The 19,285-nt window shown below is 39.8% G+C and overlaps 1 protein-coding gene across 1 annotated transcript in view; it reads right to left on the reverse strand.

Annotated features, from left to right (window-relative positions):
• Window positions 1-19,285, reverse strand: part of USH2A (usherin) — a 594,633-nt gene that overhangs the window by 89,915 nt on the left and 485,433 nt on the right. Inside the window, exons 59-61 of the mRNA XM_063125387.1 lie at window positions 14,184-14,342; window positions 12,570-12,732; window positions 3,045-3,399 (exon numbers count right to left, since the gene is read on the reverse strand). Of these exons, the coding sequence (XP_062981457.1) occupies window positions 3,045-3,399; window positions 12,570-12,732; window positions 14,184-14,342 (677 nt within the window). The remainder of the gene's footprint in view (window positions 1-3,044; window positions 3,400-12,569; window positions 12,733-14,183; window positions 14,343-19,285) is intronic.

Below are 19,285 nucleotides of genomic sequence, written 5' to 3' on the forward strand. Positions count from 1 at the left end.
CAGGTTTTTCTAGGGTAATGTTTCTCTGGTGCCAGGAAAATACTAATTTAAAAGGCGTTAAAATGTTGATGCTAAAGAAACATACTGTGGCAACATTATTTAAAAAGCCATTTTGGTACATTTTATTACCCTCAATGCAACCATCTTGGATATTTTCTGTTGTTGTTGGCATAGTGTGGAAGGCAGTTCAATGCATGACTGGAGAGATGACTTCTGAAGCTCCACCACATGCTGAACAGGACTTGAAAATGATTTTGAAAACAACTAGAAACTGAACATTTGTTAATTCTAAACACAGTTTAACCTTATAGAAAAGATACTTAAAGTGCTGGAAGAGAGTGTTAGAATACTTCTGAAATTTGGTGGAAAACAATATTTGCCTTTGATGCAAATATTCATGGGATTTTTAAAAGATATTTTACCATGAAGTAGATAAGCAATTGAGGGAATCAGAGATATGTACAATCCTGCCATTTCTTTACTTGTTAAACAGCTGAAGAATTCTATTGTACATACTTGTCAACATTTTAAAGATTTGAAAGAGAGATTCAGACTATAATCCTAAACATACTTACTAGAAAGAAAGCCCCATTGAAGAAATGAGACTTACTTCTGAGTAAATTTGCATAGGATCCTTCCCAATCTTGACAACCTCTGGTATCTAAAACACATGGAAGTAAGCCAAGCTCACAAGAATATTATATTCATATAATTTTAATATAGAATATTATATTCACATCATATAATGTATATTGTGTTTCTTTAAGATTAAATATTAGATTATATTGAATAGAAGTTTTTAGTATTGTATGCTGGGACAGTACTAATATTGTAAACTGCTGAGAGATTTTACTATAAGCGGTATATAAATGCCACAAATAAATAAATAAATAAATACTAGGCCAGTTGGTGCCAGAGGTGGTTTTAAGAATGCTGATACTTTTCATGCCACCACTTTAAAATAAGATGCAGTGGCAACAGACAGTTGACTTCCTACCCAGGGGCTACTGTGTACCTCACCTATAAACCCACCTTCAGAAAGTATTGTGACCTGTATCCAGGACACCATTTTGCTATACACATTTCATACACAATGCCAGTCTAATGCCGTGTTTGATGACATTACCATGGGTAGAATACCAAATGAACAGTAAAGTCACACCACTGTACCTTATCCTCAGTTTTGCCATTTCTGCCCTAAGGTAATGGTATCAATCTAATCCCAAGTTACTTTTTAAAATTATTTTTAAACTACGGTATATGAGTGCTAGGTGCCCCCCTTTTTCCATATTTTTTTTTTGCGATGGTTGATTTATTTCTGATTCTGAAGAGTTATGAGGCAAATCTCCCTAATTACTAAACATAAATCATAGGCGTCAGCTAATGTTAATTTTACTATCATGCTTCAAACAGCATGCACTTCAAATGTGGAAAGAAAGAAAAATATTTCAGGGGTGAAAAACATCTGATTTTACTTAATTTTAGGCTTTTGAAGCTTAAGGCTTCAATCCTAAGTGTATTTACTAATACATAGATTCTATTATGCTGAGTGGAACTTTCTTCTGAGTAAACATACTTGGGATTTAACTGGGCTATAGTTCACATGCGGATGGTTAACTATCTTTCTTTCATCTTTGCACATCCATTATAAGCGTACCCGAGCAATTAGGCAATTCACAATGTATATATTTTAGAACTTCCAACATTTAATCTATTAATTGGTTAGATCAATGGATTAAAGCATTTTGATAGACTTAATTGCTTCCAATTAACCAGCAGCAAATTTATTTTTTTAATAAACGTACTTAGAAACGTATAGCCCAATTCAGGAGGAAGGAGCGGGGCTGGCCACATTTCCTACTGTCAACACATGCTGGCTCCACCCCACCCTTTCTATGTTGAGTGCAAAGTTCTGAAGCAGATTCTTTGTGTGTTCAGCTGAATATGCTTAGAATCCTCTCTGCGACTGGAAATCCTGCACTACCACTCCTTAATCACAGGATGGTTTTTCATGTGTTTAGCCAAACATGCTCAGAATCCCCTTTTAGACCTTCCTGCTTGATGTGGGAAAATCAGATTGGGGCTGGTGCACATGTGGATTTTGGGGGGTGGGATAGAATGGGCAGCCCTCTTCTCCCTGAGTGACAGGTATGGAAAATCTGTCACCTTCAGATGTTATTGGATAACAACTGCCATCATCCCTGACTCTAGGCATATGCTGGCTGGGGCTAGAAATTGATGAATAAGCGATGTTCAAAATCATTATGATGCTCTGAACATTCCTTGGTGTTCATCTTGTAACTGATTCCCGTTTACATCTGCGATCACTGGTTGCTTTCCACAAATGGGAAACTTCAAGCTGTGGTTGAACGGGAGATTTGTGTATATCTCCCCAAATCTGCGTGAATGTCTAATTTGCACAAATTTCCTGTATAAACTAAAGTGGGGCTGGTTCAGTATACTGAGGAAATTTGCACAAATCAAACTGGGAATCAGGAATGAAACAAACGGGAGCACGTGTTCGACAATTAGCGAATATTTTTGGCAGACACGTGCTCACACTCACTCTGGGAGCTTTGTACGGGGCACGCTTGCATGGTTTGTGAGGAAAAATGAAATTCTCATATATCCATAGCTGGGGCTGAGGAGAGTTGGAGTCCAATATCTAGAGTGCCACAGGTTCTCTAAGCCTGTTTTAAGGGTTCAGGCAATAGCGCAGGAAACCGTCGGTTGCAAGTATCACCTTAAAAGAGGCATTCTCCCATCTCTCAAGATTATGCTCATTACGACAAATATGTGCATCAACTAAATGCAAAGGAAGAATGCTTTTGACTTCAGAATGATTGTTTTTTTACTCATATGTGCATTAATTGCCCAATTAACTAAAACAAGCAGTTAAAGCACTAAGATTTCTTTAAAAGGGTGACGGCCAAGTATATATTTTAAAACCATAACTGAGATCAGAGAGGGAAACTATGCATTTCAAAAACAGATTCCTAAGTCAGAACAAGACTACAAACAGTAGTTGGTTATCTAACACTTACTGGTACAGTCAGCGCAGTAACAGCTGGAGTGTTAAATGTTGGGTCGCTCTGCCTCTCTTGATAGACAACACGATATTGAGAAAGAGCACCATTAGGAGAAGTGGGGCTGGTCCAATTCAGAAGCACAGAGTAAGCACTCACGGCTTGGGCCCAAGGAGCTTTCATGCCCTGAGGTGGTGCTTCTTGAGTTTGTGTTGAAGACCACAGACTATTCACAGAGCCCTTGGAATTCTGAGCCCTGATGTGGTATTCATACTCAGTGAATGGCTGAAGAACATCTGTAGCATCAATAAATTCTAAAGCACCTTCAGACCAGATGAACACCAGCAGTTTCTCTTGGGTGCCCACAAGACGCCTGAAAGTTACACAAAAATGATCTGTAAATAACTTGAGAGTAACTAGCTTACACATTGATAAGTCATTTTATACTGAAGTACAAACTTCACAATCACTGTACCCTAGTATTCTGTAGTGTTTATCATTCTCTGTGAGCCCCTGCCAAAGGAAGTGAGGCAGGTGGCTACTAGGAGGAGGGCTTTCTCCGCTGTGGCACCCCGGTTGTGGAACGAGCTCCCCAGAGAGGTCCGCCTGGCGCCTACACTGTACTGCTTTCATCGCCAGCTGAAGACCTTTTTATTCTCTCAGTATTTTAACACTTAATTTTAACTTAAATTTAAATTATACTGTTTTAACTCTGTATTTTAACCTTATATCAATTTTGCTGCGTGGTTTTATCCTGGTTGCGCTTTTTATATTGTATTTTGTATTTGTGTTTTTAACTTGTTGGTTGTTTTATGATGGTTTTAATTTTTGTGAACCGCCCAGAGAGCTTCGGCTATTGGGCGGTATAAAAATGTAATAAATAAATAAATAAATAAATTAACACTGCATAGAAGGAAGTGCTCTTTGTCTCCAGGGCTAGAACTTCTCTAAATGAGTGATTTATTGCACACTCATGATTGACTACTCACAGAAGTTTGCGGGTCAGTTATATGACATGGTCAACATCCTGAGCTATGCCCTGGAAATCTCACTTTAAAAAGAAAATCAGAGATAATGTGGTAATATCTGAGAAATAATAGGATCTCCTAGTGTTGTGTAAACTTGGCATTGCTCTATAATTAAGTCACTAGGTGGCATTTTTAACTTTTGTAAACCACCCAGAGAGCTTCGGCTATGGGGCAGTATATAAATGTAATAAATAATAATAGTAATAATAATTATAATAATAATAATAATAAATCTTATTAAAATGAAATGGAAGTGAATGCAGAGAGAGGCAGTATTCAATCCAAACCATGTGACCACCCAAAAAAAGTGGAAACAGAAAGCCCCAGTAATGCAGCAGGATTTTTAAAAAATGTAGAGAAGTTTCTACACTCTTGCTTTATAGTGGTATTGAAGTGCACTGATAACTGTTAGGGCACATTCCATATACCACTTTCTATTCCACATTATCCAAAATACTGCAACAAATTCCATTGTGTGTCCTACAAGGTATAAATGTACAGGGGGGATATAGCATTACCATGATGGGATTGCAATGATTTGACTCAAGATCTAGATTTGGCCTGAGACTATTTCATGACAGCCTTTGTAAAAAGGATAAAATTATCATTGTGGGCTTCTTTTTGCAAGAGCAAAAGTGAAAATTCTTTCAAAGTTATCAGACGTCATGAGCAGCTATGCAATAACCATCTTGATATTTTACTCACTAGTCTTATCCAGGTGACGGTTTTACAAATGGGATAAAGCCTTGGATGCCTAAATACTTTGGCTAGGGCAGGATCTATACTACTGCTTTAAAAAGGTTTATAACAGTAGTGACAACTGTTAGGGCCCAGGACACACTCCATATACAGTTTTCAAACCATTTTCAAAGTGTCATATACTCCTTGGTGTTGATCTGGCCTTAGATCAGATGATCAAATTTGGTTTTCATTTCTACTACAAATGATATACTAATAAGAATTTATCCAATTAATCATGCCACAATGGCAATTTCTCCTTAACATGGTTATCCCTCACATAAATAAACAGGATGATTTTCAGCCTAGGGTTTATAGACTGTGAGGGGGTGGGGAAGATAATCTTACTCTGTTGATTTAGGTAGCCTTGATGCTTCCCTCTACTCTGTTCCCCAGGTTGTGTCATTTCTCCCCATAACAACACTGCAAAAATCCATCCTTCCTTTCAGCTGAAATTGATTCATGCTCTCATTTCTATCCTTGACTATTGCAACCTTAATCTCTTCAGCCACATAGAGATGTAAAATTTCCAGAAATTTTAAAGCCATGGAGAAAAACCATTTCTCCCATTTTTTCCCCAGAGAAGACCTAGAAACTGGATAAAGGGAGAAGTGAAATATATGCAATGCTTCTATTCTTATCAATCCGAGACTTGCTTTGCTGCTTTAAACAACTTAAAATGCATAATTTATAATGCAGTTCACATATACAATCGCACAATTTGGCATATTTATGAAATGTACAAAGCAATTGCATTTATTTATTTATTTTGTGTAAATAACCACTGTAAATATATTGTATAAAAACAATATTCAATAATAATAATAATAATAATAATAATAATAATAATAATAATAATAATAATAATAATAATTCCAGAAAAAAATCCATATAAATACAGAGAGCTTCGGCTGTGGGGCAGTATATAAATGTAATAAATTAATAAATAAAATTTATTTCTTACCCGCCTCTCCATTTGAGCGAGGCGGGGAACAACAGTAAATATAAAATACATAAAACTGAATTAAGAACAGAATATACATTGTTAAAACATCCTAAAAACATCCTAAAATTCCCCTGGACACACACATATGCACACCCCATGGCATAGAGATGTTGACAGAGATCAAAAACAAATGAAATTTTGTGTAGCATAGTGGCCAATTGATAGGCTACACTATAAAGTGGGAAGTCTGGTTTGAATCTGACCTTTACCATGAGCATCTTCAATGGCTTTAGTAAGTCCTTTCACACACAGACTCCTCAAACTCAGTCCCACATTTGCAGTATGGAGATAATAAGAGTGACTTATCATATAGGGCTGTTGAAGAGTTTCAGTAAGGTAATTACATGAAGTACTTACTCAAAAGTGCTATATGAATACTAGATATTATTATGACAAATGTATGATAGACATTTCCAACCAAGAACGGCAATGCTGAAGAAGCAGCTAGCCTTCCGCAAAAAATACAGTTGCTGTTGAGAAACTGGCAAATCACTTCCAGAAAGAGTTGCAAAATCAATCAATGGCAATAAAATCAAGTCTGGTATAGGGGGAATATGATTAGTGAAGGGTTTATGGAGTTGAAAAATGGATGCAGGTACTTTCTTTTCTTTTAACTGAGATTCAAGTGTTCTTAGTGAGTTAAAGCATATTTGCCCTTGTGCCAACCACCAAACTAATAAATTATACTATCTGCCACTTGCAACTGCAACTATGTTAGATTTGCTGAAATGGTATCGGATGGCATACTGGGTAGGTGTCATGATGACTCCATATGAACAATGGGCATTTTCTTTAGCACCAAATCCATTTTGGGAGAAGTGGGGGCTTGTGGAACTATAAGGTATCCCAGAGTGGACTGTTAGGTCTTAGCTAGACCTAAGGTTTATCCAGGTATCATCCCAGGGTCATCCTGTTCATGTAAATGATACATAGGATATCCTGGGAGCAGGCAGGGACGATCCCGGGACAAACCTTAGGTCTAGGTAAGGCCTGAGTACAAAGTCTGGCATGGCTGGCAAATATCCAAGTGGCATGATGGGACCCTGTGATCAGTGCATGCCATGGGTCTCTGCTATCATGCCCAACATTGCCCCCTACAGTCAGGCTGGGGCAAAGAATAAGCCAGTAACTGGGCTGCCACATAATTGGATTTAGGCCCTATATCACGCAAAAGCTGTGTAAGCTGTAGCTGGTAAAAGGTTGTGGCCAATTTCACCCAAGCCTGAATATGGCTCTGTTCAGACTACACATTTCTCAATGGTGATTTTAGAACTCCACAGTGGAGTTTTTACACCACAGTTGAGAAATGTATTGTCTGGAGGGAAAACTCCACCCCAGTGTTTTTTTTTTTTAAAGAAAACACTCCATGGTGAATATTCATGTTGTGCAGAGGAGAGTTCCTACACAACCATTATATTGTGTGTTGTGTGAAGGGTTCCATGGAGTTTCCAGTTGAGTGGAGTGGACTTTTCCCACTGATTACAGAGTTCTCTGGCAAGAGCAGTGAAAGGAGCGAGTGCTACTTTAGGTGAGCTACTGGAATTGGTTTTTTGCAGCAATGGCTGATGGGATACCTCAGGAGGACTGGGGGAGGAGAGAGGGCAGAGAAACTGTCAATCAATCATTACACTGCCTTTTACTCAACTCCATGGGAGCCCACAGTCACACAACAGTGGAGTTAGAACATGTTGGGTGGTGAGTACCTCCTAAAAACTCAACTGTTGAGTGCAGATTTCCCACTGTGAAGAGAAAAATGTGTTGTCTGAACTGAGCCTACATGTGGTTATTGTGTCCTCTGCTTCGCTACAGGTGGAAATACCCTCCTAGTGAGTTATAAAAATAAGTTAGTTGCAGAAAAGTGTGTGTGTGTGGGAGGGAACCCCTAAGGTTTTTTTTCAGTAGCGCAAACCTCTTTTTAATGCTTAGTAGTTTGGTTTGATCTGCACAGCTTCTCAATTAGCTACAGTAGCTTTTTATTGGAGTCACAAATTAGTATTTATTAACATGGAAAATCTGTGATAAACATATAGTGTTTAATAACATAGGAAACCTGTGATAAACAGTTTCTCTGCATGAATAGATCAAATATGCCACCAATCATGAGCAGTTCTATAAGCAAAGCTGAATTCTGTAGTCTGGTTAAAGTGTTTAGATCTTATTACCACTGAATATTTAATGAAAGAAACTTATGGTTAGGTAAATGGTTCCATCTGTAGTGCTAAAAGAGAGAGAGAGAGAGAGAGATTATGTAAGAATAAACTTTGAGCAGAAGTGGCTGAACAGTCCCTAATCATTTCAATAGCCCAAAGATGTTGAATTCAACTGCTCATTTAACTAGAAACTTTTCTCCCATAGAGTCAGCAACATAAGAGAAAGATGTCATTTTTAGGAACTGTTAACTGGTGCAGAATCTGCATTCTACCTGTTCTGTAGAATGCATTGCTAGTCTGGAAATGTAGATTTCAGAATGCAAAATGTACCTGGTCTATGTCCATTTCTGTGATGCACAAAATTAATTTTTAAAATCCAACAGAACAGATCCCTTACACTTCTCTACAACCATGCTTATACCTAATGCAGTGTGTGTGTGTGTGTAGCATTCTACCCCTGATGTGTCTACATTCAGTGAAAGGTCCAAACAGAACCTAAGTGCATACAGTTCCACTCTCAGTGTACAATCAGGGGACTAGAACATTTTTTGAGTTCCAAACCAATGGAAGGAAGGAACCTACCTCTGTACAGCTTGCAAGTACATAAGGCTCATGCCATAAGCTCTATTCACACCTTCAGAAAGAAACTGGGAGCAAGGATATCCTAAATCCACCCCCTCCCCACATCAATGTGGAAAAGGTCCAAAGAAGTTCTGGATGTTGGATTTAAAAATAATTGGAGGTGGTTCTTAATTCTGTATGCATACCTCTCCATACTTTCCTCCAATTTTCAGCAAGCCTATTGTCCCCCAGACAATGCATTCTGTTCCTGTCTTCTACCCATTCCGTGTCTTCCTCAATTCTACAAAGTGTTACAATTAGATTTCTACAACGTTAAAAAAAAGGAAACAAGTACATATGTTTATACAAAGGGCATAGACCTTTTACTTCCCCAGACTTTTAATTGTTCAACTGTGCTGATCTTATGCCTGCCAGTTTTTGAACCAATCTTCGATGCTTTTTAATTTTATTACTTGCTATCTTTGTTTTATTTTATTGTACAAACCACTTTATTCATATGAATGCACACACACAACACACACACACACACACACACACACACACACACACATACATGGAGCATAAAGAGTGGTATAGAGCTAATAAATAAATACATATTGCTGCCACCACAATTGTGTTTTAATAAAAACTTTAGTTTTTTTCTAACAAAGGTTTGGAATTGGTAGTGGGGAGAGGCATGTCAGGAAGGTTAGCAGAGAACTCCAGACCCTTGCAAATATACATCGTTCAGTTTTAATGAAAAGCTGCCTACTCACTTGCGGGTTAAATAAATTTAGTTTGGTGTATAAACGACAGCTAGGCAGTGGCAGCAAATGATGAAAAAGAAATTACATACCATAACATCCTCTAGAAATACTGCAGGCTTCTTGCTATAACAGTCTAAGGCTATGCGTGGGTATCGCATGAAAAAAACCCTGCATGCTTACATCCCATTTCTGTCCTTACATATTTCTGATTTTTTTTCACAGCTATCTGAGAAAGATGTGATATTGTTGTTGTCTAAGCACATTTAAACTTCAGCTGAAATAACTGCCAAGTGATTCATGCCTATGTAGGTGAATATAACGATTGTATCTGGAGCCCCAGTGCGCCATTTTCATTTCACTTTAAATAAAAAACAAAATGTATCTATGTCAGTCAGTGCCCTTCTGCTGTACTCAGAGGTATCAAACAGGCTACAATTATGATTGTGAAGTGATTGTGTCACATTGGAGGAAGGTTTATTGCTTTCGAGTCTGCTAGGCAGTAACACATTCTGTTTCATATTACTCTTTATATCATTGTTTGGCTGTGACTAGAATAATCAAATGCCATCAAATGCTGTCAAATTCAATTTACAGTATTTTCCACTTTCTGCATTATATTTCCTCTTTTCCCTTTCTCTGGCTGCCGTGGAATTGCAGCTGTAATCATCGGCTTTATTTACAAAACCAGTCAAGTGAAGCCATATCGTAGAGTATAAGAGATACATTATTTCCCTTTATGCAGAGTAGGGGCTTGATCTTATTTTGTCATACAATTAGCACAGATAAGGAGGAAATATACTAAGAGAATAGGCATTTTAGAGACTTCTAGCAGCTTTCAGCCAAAGAACTGGCTGGTTAATTCAACTACAGGTATGCATTTTTAGCCCCCCCCCCCCCCAAATCATCTGCTTCTTTTTGGCCTTTTCACTTTTTGGCCACAGCCTTAAGGTTGTTAGGTTACAATACTGCAGAGTTGGTAGAAATCACAACTGGCCAAATTCCCTTGTTGGGATAGACCCTAAGCCAGTCTTCCTTCCTGATGTGTTAGACTACAACTCTCAGTATCTTCCACCCAGTCATGCTCTAGAATGAGCAACTCTTAGCAACCTCTTGAATCCTCTTTCCTTTGCCTGTCCACGTGCTAAGCTTGTTTGTTTTTTAATGGCCTCCAGAACTGTCATTGTTTAACATGGATACTGTTTTACACTGTTTTTATATTTTTGATGGTTTTAAATTTGTATACTTTTTAATGTTCACTGTTTTAACTGTTGTAAACCGCCCAGAGAGCTTCAGCTATGGGGCGGTATATAAATTAATATACCATTCATTTAGCAAACCTCGGGCATGTCTACACCAGGGGGCTGGACGGGGAGGATCTCACGATATGCTGATCACGAGATCCTCTCCCTCAGTCTACAAGCGGCACGACACGTCCCAGGAGGACATAGGATGTCGCACCTGCCATTTTAAAAACAATAACACCGGAACTGGAGCGCGCAAGCGCTCCAGCGAAAAAGTAAGTAAAAAAAAAGCCCTGACCCCGCTCCCCTCCCCACCCCCTGATGGGCACGGAGCGCTTGAAGAGCTCCGTGTCCTGTACCTGCTTCTCCGCTCCTTGCAGTTACTCATGAGCAGACAGATAGAAACCGTGATGGCTGCCCATACTGCCCACGGCCTCAGGACAATCCTGAGACTGCAGGAAAAGCCAGTATTAAAGCCTCCCTGCACCCGGGATCCCCTGTGAGTCATGTGGATGCACAGGGATGATCCCATGGCAATGCCCAGGATATCTCTTCATCTAGACATGTCCCCAGTCTCTTGAACCATATTTGAAATTTTGCTCCAAACCTACTTTTCCTTCACTCCTCTTTTCTTTAACTCCATGGATCCAACATACATGAATTGCTCTGGTCCATGATGTTTGGCGCGCTTGGTGGGAACATGGGAGAGGGCCTTCTTGGTGGTTGCTCCAGTGCTTTGGAACTCTCTTCCCGGGGAAGCTAGACTGGCTCCCTCTTTGATGGGCTTTCAGAGGCAGGCTAAAACTTGTTTGTTCCAGCAGGCCTTTGGCGAATAATCTGGCCTTCCATCTATGTTAATGACTTATAATTTTGTCGTGTATTTTAAACATTTATGTTTTAATATATATATATATATATATATATATATGTGTGTGTGTGTGTGTGTGTGTGTGTGTGTGTGTGTGTACATTTCTTTTCCTAGGTTTTACAATGTATGTTTTAAGCTTTGTAAGGCTGCCTTGAGGCTCAGTATTGGGCAAAAGGTGGGATACAAATAAATATAATAATAATAATGTTCAGGCCACTGCCTATGTTGTCCTACTTTCTTCTTCCACCCTTTCTCTTTGCCAGTCCCACTCTCTTTTTCTCTCTTCACCCACAGACCACAACCCATCTATATCCTAAGGGCTGTGATGTTCCTTCGGAGCCCCCTCTTTAGCCTAGGGATGCTGGAGAAATTTGAGATGGACTAAAATGAGTTCAGATTTCTGAGAATCTGACCTGCAGAATCCACTGCCCTCCCCATGCTGTGTGGACTCCGTGGGCTTTTGGATTCCTTTTTTTTTTTTAACTTTCCTGAAATTTATGCAGATTTGTTTGCAGGAAAATGCACAAGAAGACTTGCCATGATGGAAAATATACATTGGAAAAGTTGAATGGAATGGGGGACAATATGCTAAATACTATGTACTAACATAAATTATATAAATTGTTGCAAACGTTTTTACAGCACTATTGACGTATTTTTCTGCATACTGAAAAAAATGAATCTGAATCTATCCCTGAACGGATCCTAGTATGAACAATACCACACAATCCATGAAACACGTGGGATTGATTTCACGAAATCCAGACATCTCTCCTCTAGCCTCCAATTACCTGTTTCCTCTGTCAATTTTCTGAAACCTCATTCTTCACATACCTTCCCTTCAGCTTCCTTTTCCTCTGTCCTTTACTTACTCTGCACTCTTCTTTCAGCTTCCTTACCTCTGAGGTTCCAGGCCCTTTGTACCCAAGATTTTCAAGACTTCACCTAATCGTCAGCTGTATGTTCCAGGCTTGAAACAGCTGTGAAAATGCTCATCCCACATGCCTCACCAAAAGTTTACTATCTTTGGAGCTCAGCAGCATTGGTATTACCCATACTAATATGCAAACTCATGAGGGAAGAGAAGTTAAACATTCTTGGAGCTGAATGGTGGAGGGGCTGCAATATTCTGCAAAATGAACCTTTGAACCTGGTTAAAAAGAGAGAGGTATAATAAGAACTACCTGTAAACAAAGTAGTTTCTAATTATTCCATTGGGTTTCCTAGGCGGCAACCATTTTACTCGTATAGACGCTGACCCAGTGGCTGTAATGACAGGTGTGCTCAAATCCTTAGGAGGTGCTTCAGCAGTCCTTGCATATGTTCGTTCACCAACTCCACAGGCAACTAGGAAAAAACAGAAGGATCACGTTTTTCGTCAACCAACGCAAAATGCATTTCTGATTGTCAAATAACCAAGAAGCAAGGTATATGTCTTAATGCAAAGCTACAATGCATTTTAATTGATAGTAACAGAAGTATTTCATTTGAAATGACAGCTGCTAGCACAAACAAATGAAGGACCACTTTGGACACACTTCCCCCACTGTGCTAATCCATAATTTAGCAAGCCAGTAATTAACATTGCGCTCATGTGCTCGTCCCTTGCTCCCTCACTTGATGCACCAATGTCACTGTGCTGATCCTTCTTAATGTAAACCAGGGGCGGGCAACCTTTTTGCCGCCTCTATTTGCCACCGCTGCAGTTTACCACAATATTTCAGTGGCAAATCACAATGTTTCCATTAAAATAGGGGGGTTATTTTGAAGGTTCTTTTTAACCTGCTGCGATGCTGATGAATTTCACTGGCAAATTCGGCAGGAGCAGGGCAGGAGTGGAGCCACCAGTGATGTCCGAGGGAGTAAGGAATTTGACTCCCCGGTCCTCGAAGTTGTCCATCCCTGGTGTAAAATATAGTTCCTCATTGTGCCCATTAAAAATATAGTTCGAGATCCTAGATAGTAAATAGACATTAAGCCACACTTCCACTCTGTGGATGTAACAGGGAACTGTAGTTTAAGCTAACCAGGTATGAAGGCAGAAGGCAAGGGGTGGGGAAAGGGAAGAGCACAGTTCCCCCAAGTCTCATTCCCAGCTTGCTAATCTATGGTTTAGTAAACTGGAAAAATGCATGTCAGAACTGGGCCAAAGAGTCTTTGCAATCTTTGTGCTCTTTTAACACATACAAATTTCATATTCTTGCCTTATTTTCAAGTCTTGTCTCTGTTGCAATACATGAACTATTTTCTGTTCTTCCACATTCCCTTTTAGAATACAGACTAATATCGAAGGGCGCGAACATGGCAAGAATAATAGCGCAGGGCAATTTCTGTGGAGTTCTACCATTGTAAGTGGTAGATGCTACCATGCTAGCAGATCCTTTAGATCAGGTTTCATACATTCCCTATAATCCTAAATAAGAGAGCAATATCCTTCTGCTTTATATGAATAATAAAAAAGAGAGATAAACTGCTGATGTAACATCAACTGAGAAAGGGTTTTATCTGATGTGTACTTCTAGGACAATTTTAAAACACCGTTTTATGCTTTTTCATAATGCATTTGATAAAAAAAAAAGACTAACATTCCCCAAATAACGGTCTAAATTTTCTTTTAAAATATTCATGATATAATATGGAGAAATGTAAAATGCACCACTCAGTGCCAGGCTTTGCTTTACTAGGTAAACATTTCAGTTCAATTTCAAAATAAGATGTTATCTGTTTTGCTGAACAGAATCTATTTTGCAAAACTGCACTGTCTGCTGATCACAAAAGAGAGTTGCTTCACATCTTACCATCCTGGCAGGCTTGTATCCTTATCTCATACTGTGTGTACGGATCCAGATTGTCCAAAAGAGCAAAGTTGGGCTGGCCAATGGATTTTACAAGTGGGGAGGGACTCCCAGCATTTAGTAATATGTTGTACTTCAAAGGCACGTTGGTCTTAAATGATCCTGTTATAAAATAGACAAGAGTTCATAGAATGACAGTTGCTGTTTCACAGATGAAACAATTATCTAGTGGTTCCCTGTAAACTATCGGTGGTTGGATACATTGCTAGCGCAAATGATGTTGTGCTAGTGGAAACCAAGGCCTTAGCTAGACCTACCTGTTATTGTGCGACGGAGGAATGAAGATCTCGCAATGTTTTTATCATGAGATCCCCCGTTCACACGCGGCGTGCGACGACCTCAGAGGCAGAGGGCCTGCCCGCCATTTTTTTAAAAGGGGAAGATGCGCACGAGTGCTCGTGCACATTAGGTAAGTTGTGTTTTTTTTAAAAAAAACTTATTTTCCCTGCTCCTCCCACCCCACCTCCGATGGGCGCAGTGCTCCTGAGGAGCTCTGTTCCCCGTGCGCAGGTCACAGCTCCTTCGGAGGAACCACGAGGAACCGGGACAAACCTTGGCATCCGGCCACATGTTCCGCAATCTCTGGCTGAGCCTGAGGCCGCGAAAAAATCGGGCCTAAAGGGTAGGGTGAGTTCCCAGGGCAAGGGAGAGTTGATCCCTCCCTGATCCCGAGATCCCCTGTGCGTCATGTGGATGCACAGGGATGATCCTGGGGATTGCCCTGGGACTTCGCCCCATCTAGCTATGACCCATGTTCTGAGCTATGCACAAAGGAAGAATCCAATTAAAATTCCACTTGTGCAACCAGCTGCACAACCGCTTGCAGATCTTAGGTTTGCAAAGTGGACCACTGGTGCTTGCACAAGCACTTGCACAAAGGGAGAAGGCAGCAGCAATCTACTAGTGTAGCAGTTTTTCCACCAACAGTACCTTGGATTTAGGCCATGAGAGCTCTATGTACCATGAAGCATGGGATTGGAGCATGAAGATTAAACATATTTCTTAATAATGATACCATGCTCATACATGCATGTTCAGCACTTTTGTGAACACTTGATTGGGAGTGGAGGAGGAAGCATAGAATAAAGACACAGACACCAGAGCTTGGGTTAAACTAGGGCCTCTTTATTTAACAATTAGGTAGATTCATCCCTCCCTGAATCTGCATGTGAAAGTGCCAGAATTAATGTCCTTATCTCAGGCCACTTGCTTGTCATTATGGGAGAGCTACTCTCCAAAGCAAGGAATTGGTAAAGCCAGCTCCTTACTTATGTGACACTTTGTAAGTGTGGGGGGACTGCCCTATGCCACTCCTGCCCACTGATAAGACAGCAAGTAGGTGAAGCAGGAGGGTCTCCAGAGTCATACCATATCCTGACACGGGAACTGCATAACCCCCTAGGAGCAGGTCCTCCAGCTATGCCAATCACCAAAAGGTGCCAGAGTGCTCACTGTCCCTATCTAATATAGCCAATTCCTGCACATCCCTACAAGGAATCAACCTATTTATTCACCCTTCCACATAAGACTTCCAGTATGAAGTAGGCAAACACTTCATGCTCAGGAAAAATTCCTACTCAGTAGAAAAAAATCCTACTCAGCTCCCCGTCCAAAGGAAGTGACTGGCTAATCCCATACTAGAAGAAGGGAGGGAGGGAGGGAGGGAGGGAGGGAGGGAGGGAGGGAGGGAGGGAGCCGAAGCCCAAAGAGGTCAATGCCTGGCGCGGGCTGCCTTTATAGGCACAGCCCTCCCCTGCTTCATGTGGCATATGTATTGTGCCATGAGGTGTGCTTCATTCAGCTCCTCCCCCCACGCAATGGCCAGCTTCCCACCCAAGCCTTGGGCTGGGCGGACACCGGATCTTTGACAATAAGCCACCAGAGATGAATCACCACAGACAGAACATGCAATTCTCCCGGTGCCAACTCATCATAATTATCAATGAGGATGTTTCACACGTTTGACTGAGACTCATGGAAGATATGCCATCAAAGCCCTATTCAGTCATTCGGATCAACAAATGGAGAGGTGAAGTGGAATTATACATGCTTCCTCATGTCCAATCTTTTGGAATACCTTATTTTTTCACTTTTTTCTTTTCTTTTCTTTTACTTACCTTGAAGGAGCTCATGGAACTAGCATAAATGGGGTTTTCCCATTTAATTCTCACAACAACCTTATAGGCAAGTTGGGTTGAGAGAAAGAATGACTGACCCAAAGCCACAAATTAGGCTTCATCACTGAGAAAGGATCCATGATTCTATCTGCTATACTACACGTCATCTATACAGTAAGGGGTAGCGCCTCACTATGAAGCAAGAAGCAGCAGTCACTTTGGACAGCAAATTCCGAGCCCAATTCAAGGTGCTGGTTTTAACCTATAAAGCCCTACATGGCTTGGGACCGCAATACCTGATGGAATGCCTCTCCTGACATGAACCTACCCGTACACTGCGCTCAACATCTAAGGTCCTCCTCTGATTGCCTATTCTGAGGGAAGCTCGGAGGATGGCGACAAGGGAGAGGGCCCTTTTGGTGGTGGCCCCCCAAATGTGGAATGATGAGGCTCGCCTGGCGCCAACACTGTTATCTTTCTGGCATCAGGTCAAGACTTTTCTCTTCTCCCAGGCATTTAACAGCATTTAACAACATTAAGTTTGTTTTCTAACAGACCCCAGAACTGTTGTTTTTAAATAGATACTGTTGTTTTTTATGTTTCTGATGGTTTTTAAATTTTGTGTACTTTTTTAATGTTTACTGTTTTTAACTTTTGTAAACTGCCCAGAGAGCTTCGGCTGTGGGGCGGTATATAAATGTAATAAATAAATAAATAAATAAATACATTCCAAGACTGGGTGCTATTTTGCATGTCAAGAGCCACAAAAGCGGCAGAGGGGTGTCCCTTGGACTTTTCTTGCTTAAGGTCTGAAACTGTCTGAAACAGGCAACAAGGGCAGGGTTAGAAATATATAAATAAGTAAAAATTCCCTTGGTCTAATCTTCTCAAGAAGAAAGCACACTATATTAAACCTAACATGTGAAAACAATACATTGAACTCTAACACAGTTCTCACTAGCATGCTTTGCCCTGTTTTTGTCTGTAAAATATTTCTCCTATCAGTTGATACCTCTGAAAATGAGAAAAGCAAATGTTCATAGGAAATGGAAAGGTGGTGTCCAGAAAAGCTCCAATGGTTTAAAATATCTGCGGTAAGTCTGAAAGTACCTCAGCATTGATATTTTGATGAGTGAATGGAATGAAATGGGCAGATTTGTTAAAGTCAGCTGGGAAACCACACGACTTGCTTAGTTCCAGAGTTCATAAATTTATGTCAGAATAAAAGGAACAGTAAAAGCACAAGTGAACCAATTTACCCTAAGTGCAAATGGCAGTTTTGTTATTTGGTGTCAAAGTTACCGTGAGCACAATGACAACCTGCCATAACGCATTTTCGTGTTCACTAAAGAACAAGGATTTAGTTGGTTAATATTCCCAGCAATACTCCTTTTCATAATTTACAACAACTAGATGCTGATAGGTTATTTAACATTTATGAAGTTAAGATGTAATCAGAAAACCCTGATTATCTTTACAAATAAAAAAGTTAAATTATTCCACTTTTTTTCCTCCATGACTTCATTTTACAGCAGGTGCATATTTCAAAACAGGACAAGTCAATCAAACAACATCTTTGGGTTTTGTATTTGGACAATGAATAATGGACAATTCTGTGAAAAAGAATTACATTTCCCAGCAAAACTGAGGTGTTTCATAAAGAAAATTTGTAACAAAGATAATTTTGTTTTTTAAAAAAAGTTCTGTTTTGAAGACTACCGATTAAAGTCACTATTGATATCAATTAGCAAAAAGCTATTCATTTTGTTTATATATATATATATATATATATATCTTATTAATGTCTGTAGTCTAGTTGTATTCCCATTTAATTTCAGCTCTATTTTTCATGACGTACTAATATTAAAAGTAAAAGTTTATTTCCTCCCAAATTATTATTAAAAACATCATTATTATCACAAAACTAGTACTGTATTTCTTCGATTCTAAGACACCATTGATTGTAAGACGCACACTAATTTCAGTACCACCAACAGAAAAAAAGCTTTGATTCTAAGAAATAATAAACGCACCCGCGATTCTAAGACGCACCCCGTTTTTAGAGATGTTTATATGGGGGGAAAAGTGTGTCTTAGAATCGAAGAAATACAGTATATATGGCCATCTCATCTTATGTAACTACTTAAAGAAAGTTTCTTGATTTTTAATAATGCTAAATATTCAGTGATACAATCTTGTCTTCTCCTAAAAGTTGCACAAACAAGAGAGATCACATCCAGGTGCACATCCACAGTACAGCTACTTTCCCCATTGTACTCATGCAGCTACAGAAAATCTATATAGCAGCCGTACTCAACCTGGTTCCCTCCAGTTGTGTTGGACAAAATCTCCCAGAATCCATCAGCCAGCATCTGGAGGGCACCAGGTTCGGGTACGCTGCTATATAGGGCAGTATCCAACTGTGTCATTCTGTTAGCGCAAATGACATTGCGCTAGCGGAAACTAGTTCTAAATTATCTGCAAGAGAAGAATCCAACTAAACTTACATTTGCACAAGACTGATTTTGTAAGCGGTTGTGAATTATGCTTGTGCGACCAGTTGTGCGTTACCCTTGTGCAACCCATTGTGCAATCCTGCGCAACCCATTGTGCATAACTCTTGTGCAACTCATTGCACAACCCATTGTGCAATGAGTTGCCCAAATGCTTGCACAACCATTTGCGAAAGCATAATGGGCAACTGCTTGCACAAAGGAAAGATTCAGTGGAGCTCCACTAGTGCTATTTGAGTTTGCGGAATGACAATGTTGGATACTGTCCGTAGTGTCAATCTAAGAATTATATCTGAAATGGCAACAGCGCAAATTGCAGGTAGTACATGCAATATTCCCATCAGGTCAGGAACCCATAGTTGGAATTATTGATAAATAACTATTTATTAACTGAGAAAGAAGAGCTGACTAACTG

Source organism: Elgaria multicarinata, chromosome 4 (genome assembly GCF_023053635.1).
Source record: "Elgaria multicarinata webbii isolate HBS135686 ecotype San Diego chromosome 4, rElgMul1.1.pri, whole genome shotgun sequence".
NCBI classification, from domain to species: Eukaryota; Metazoa; Chordata; class Lepidosauria; order Squamata; family Anguidae; genus Elgaria; species Elgaria multicarinata.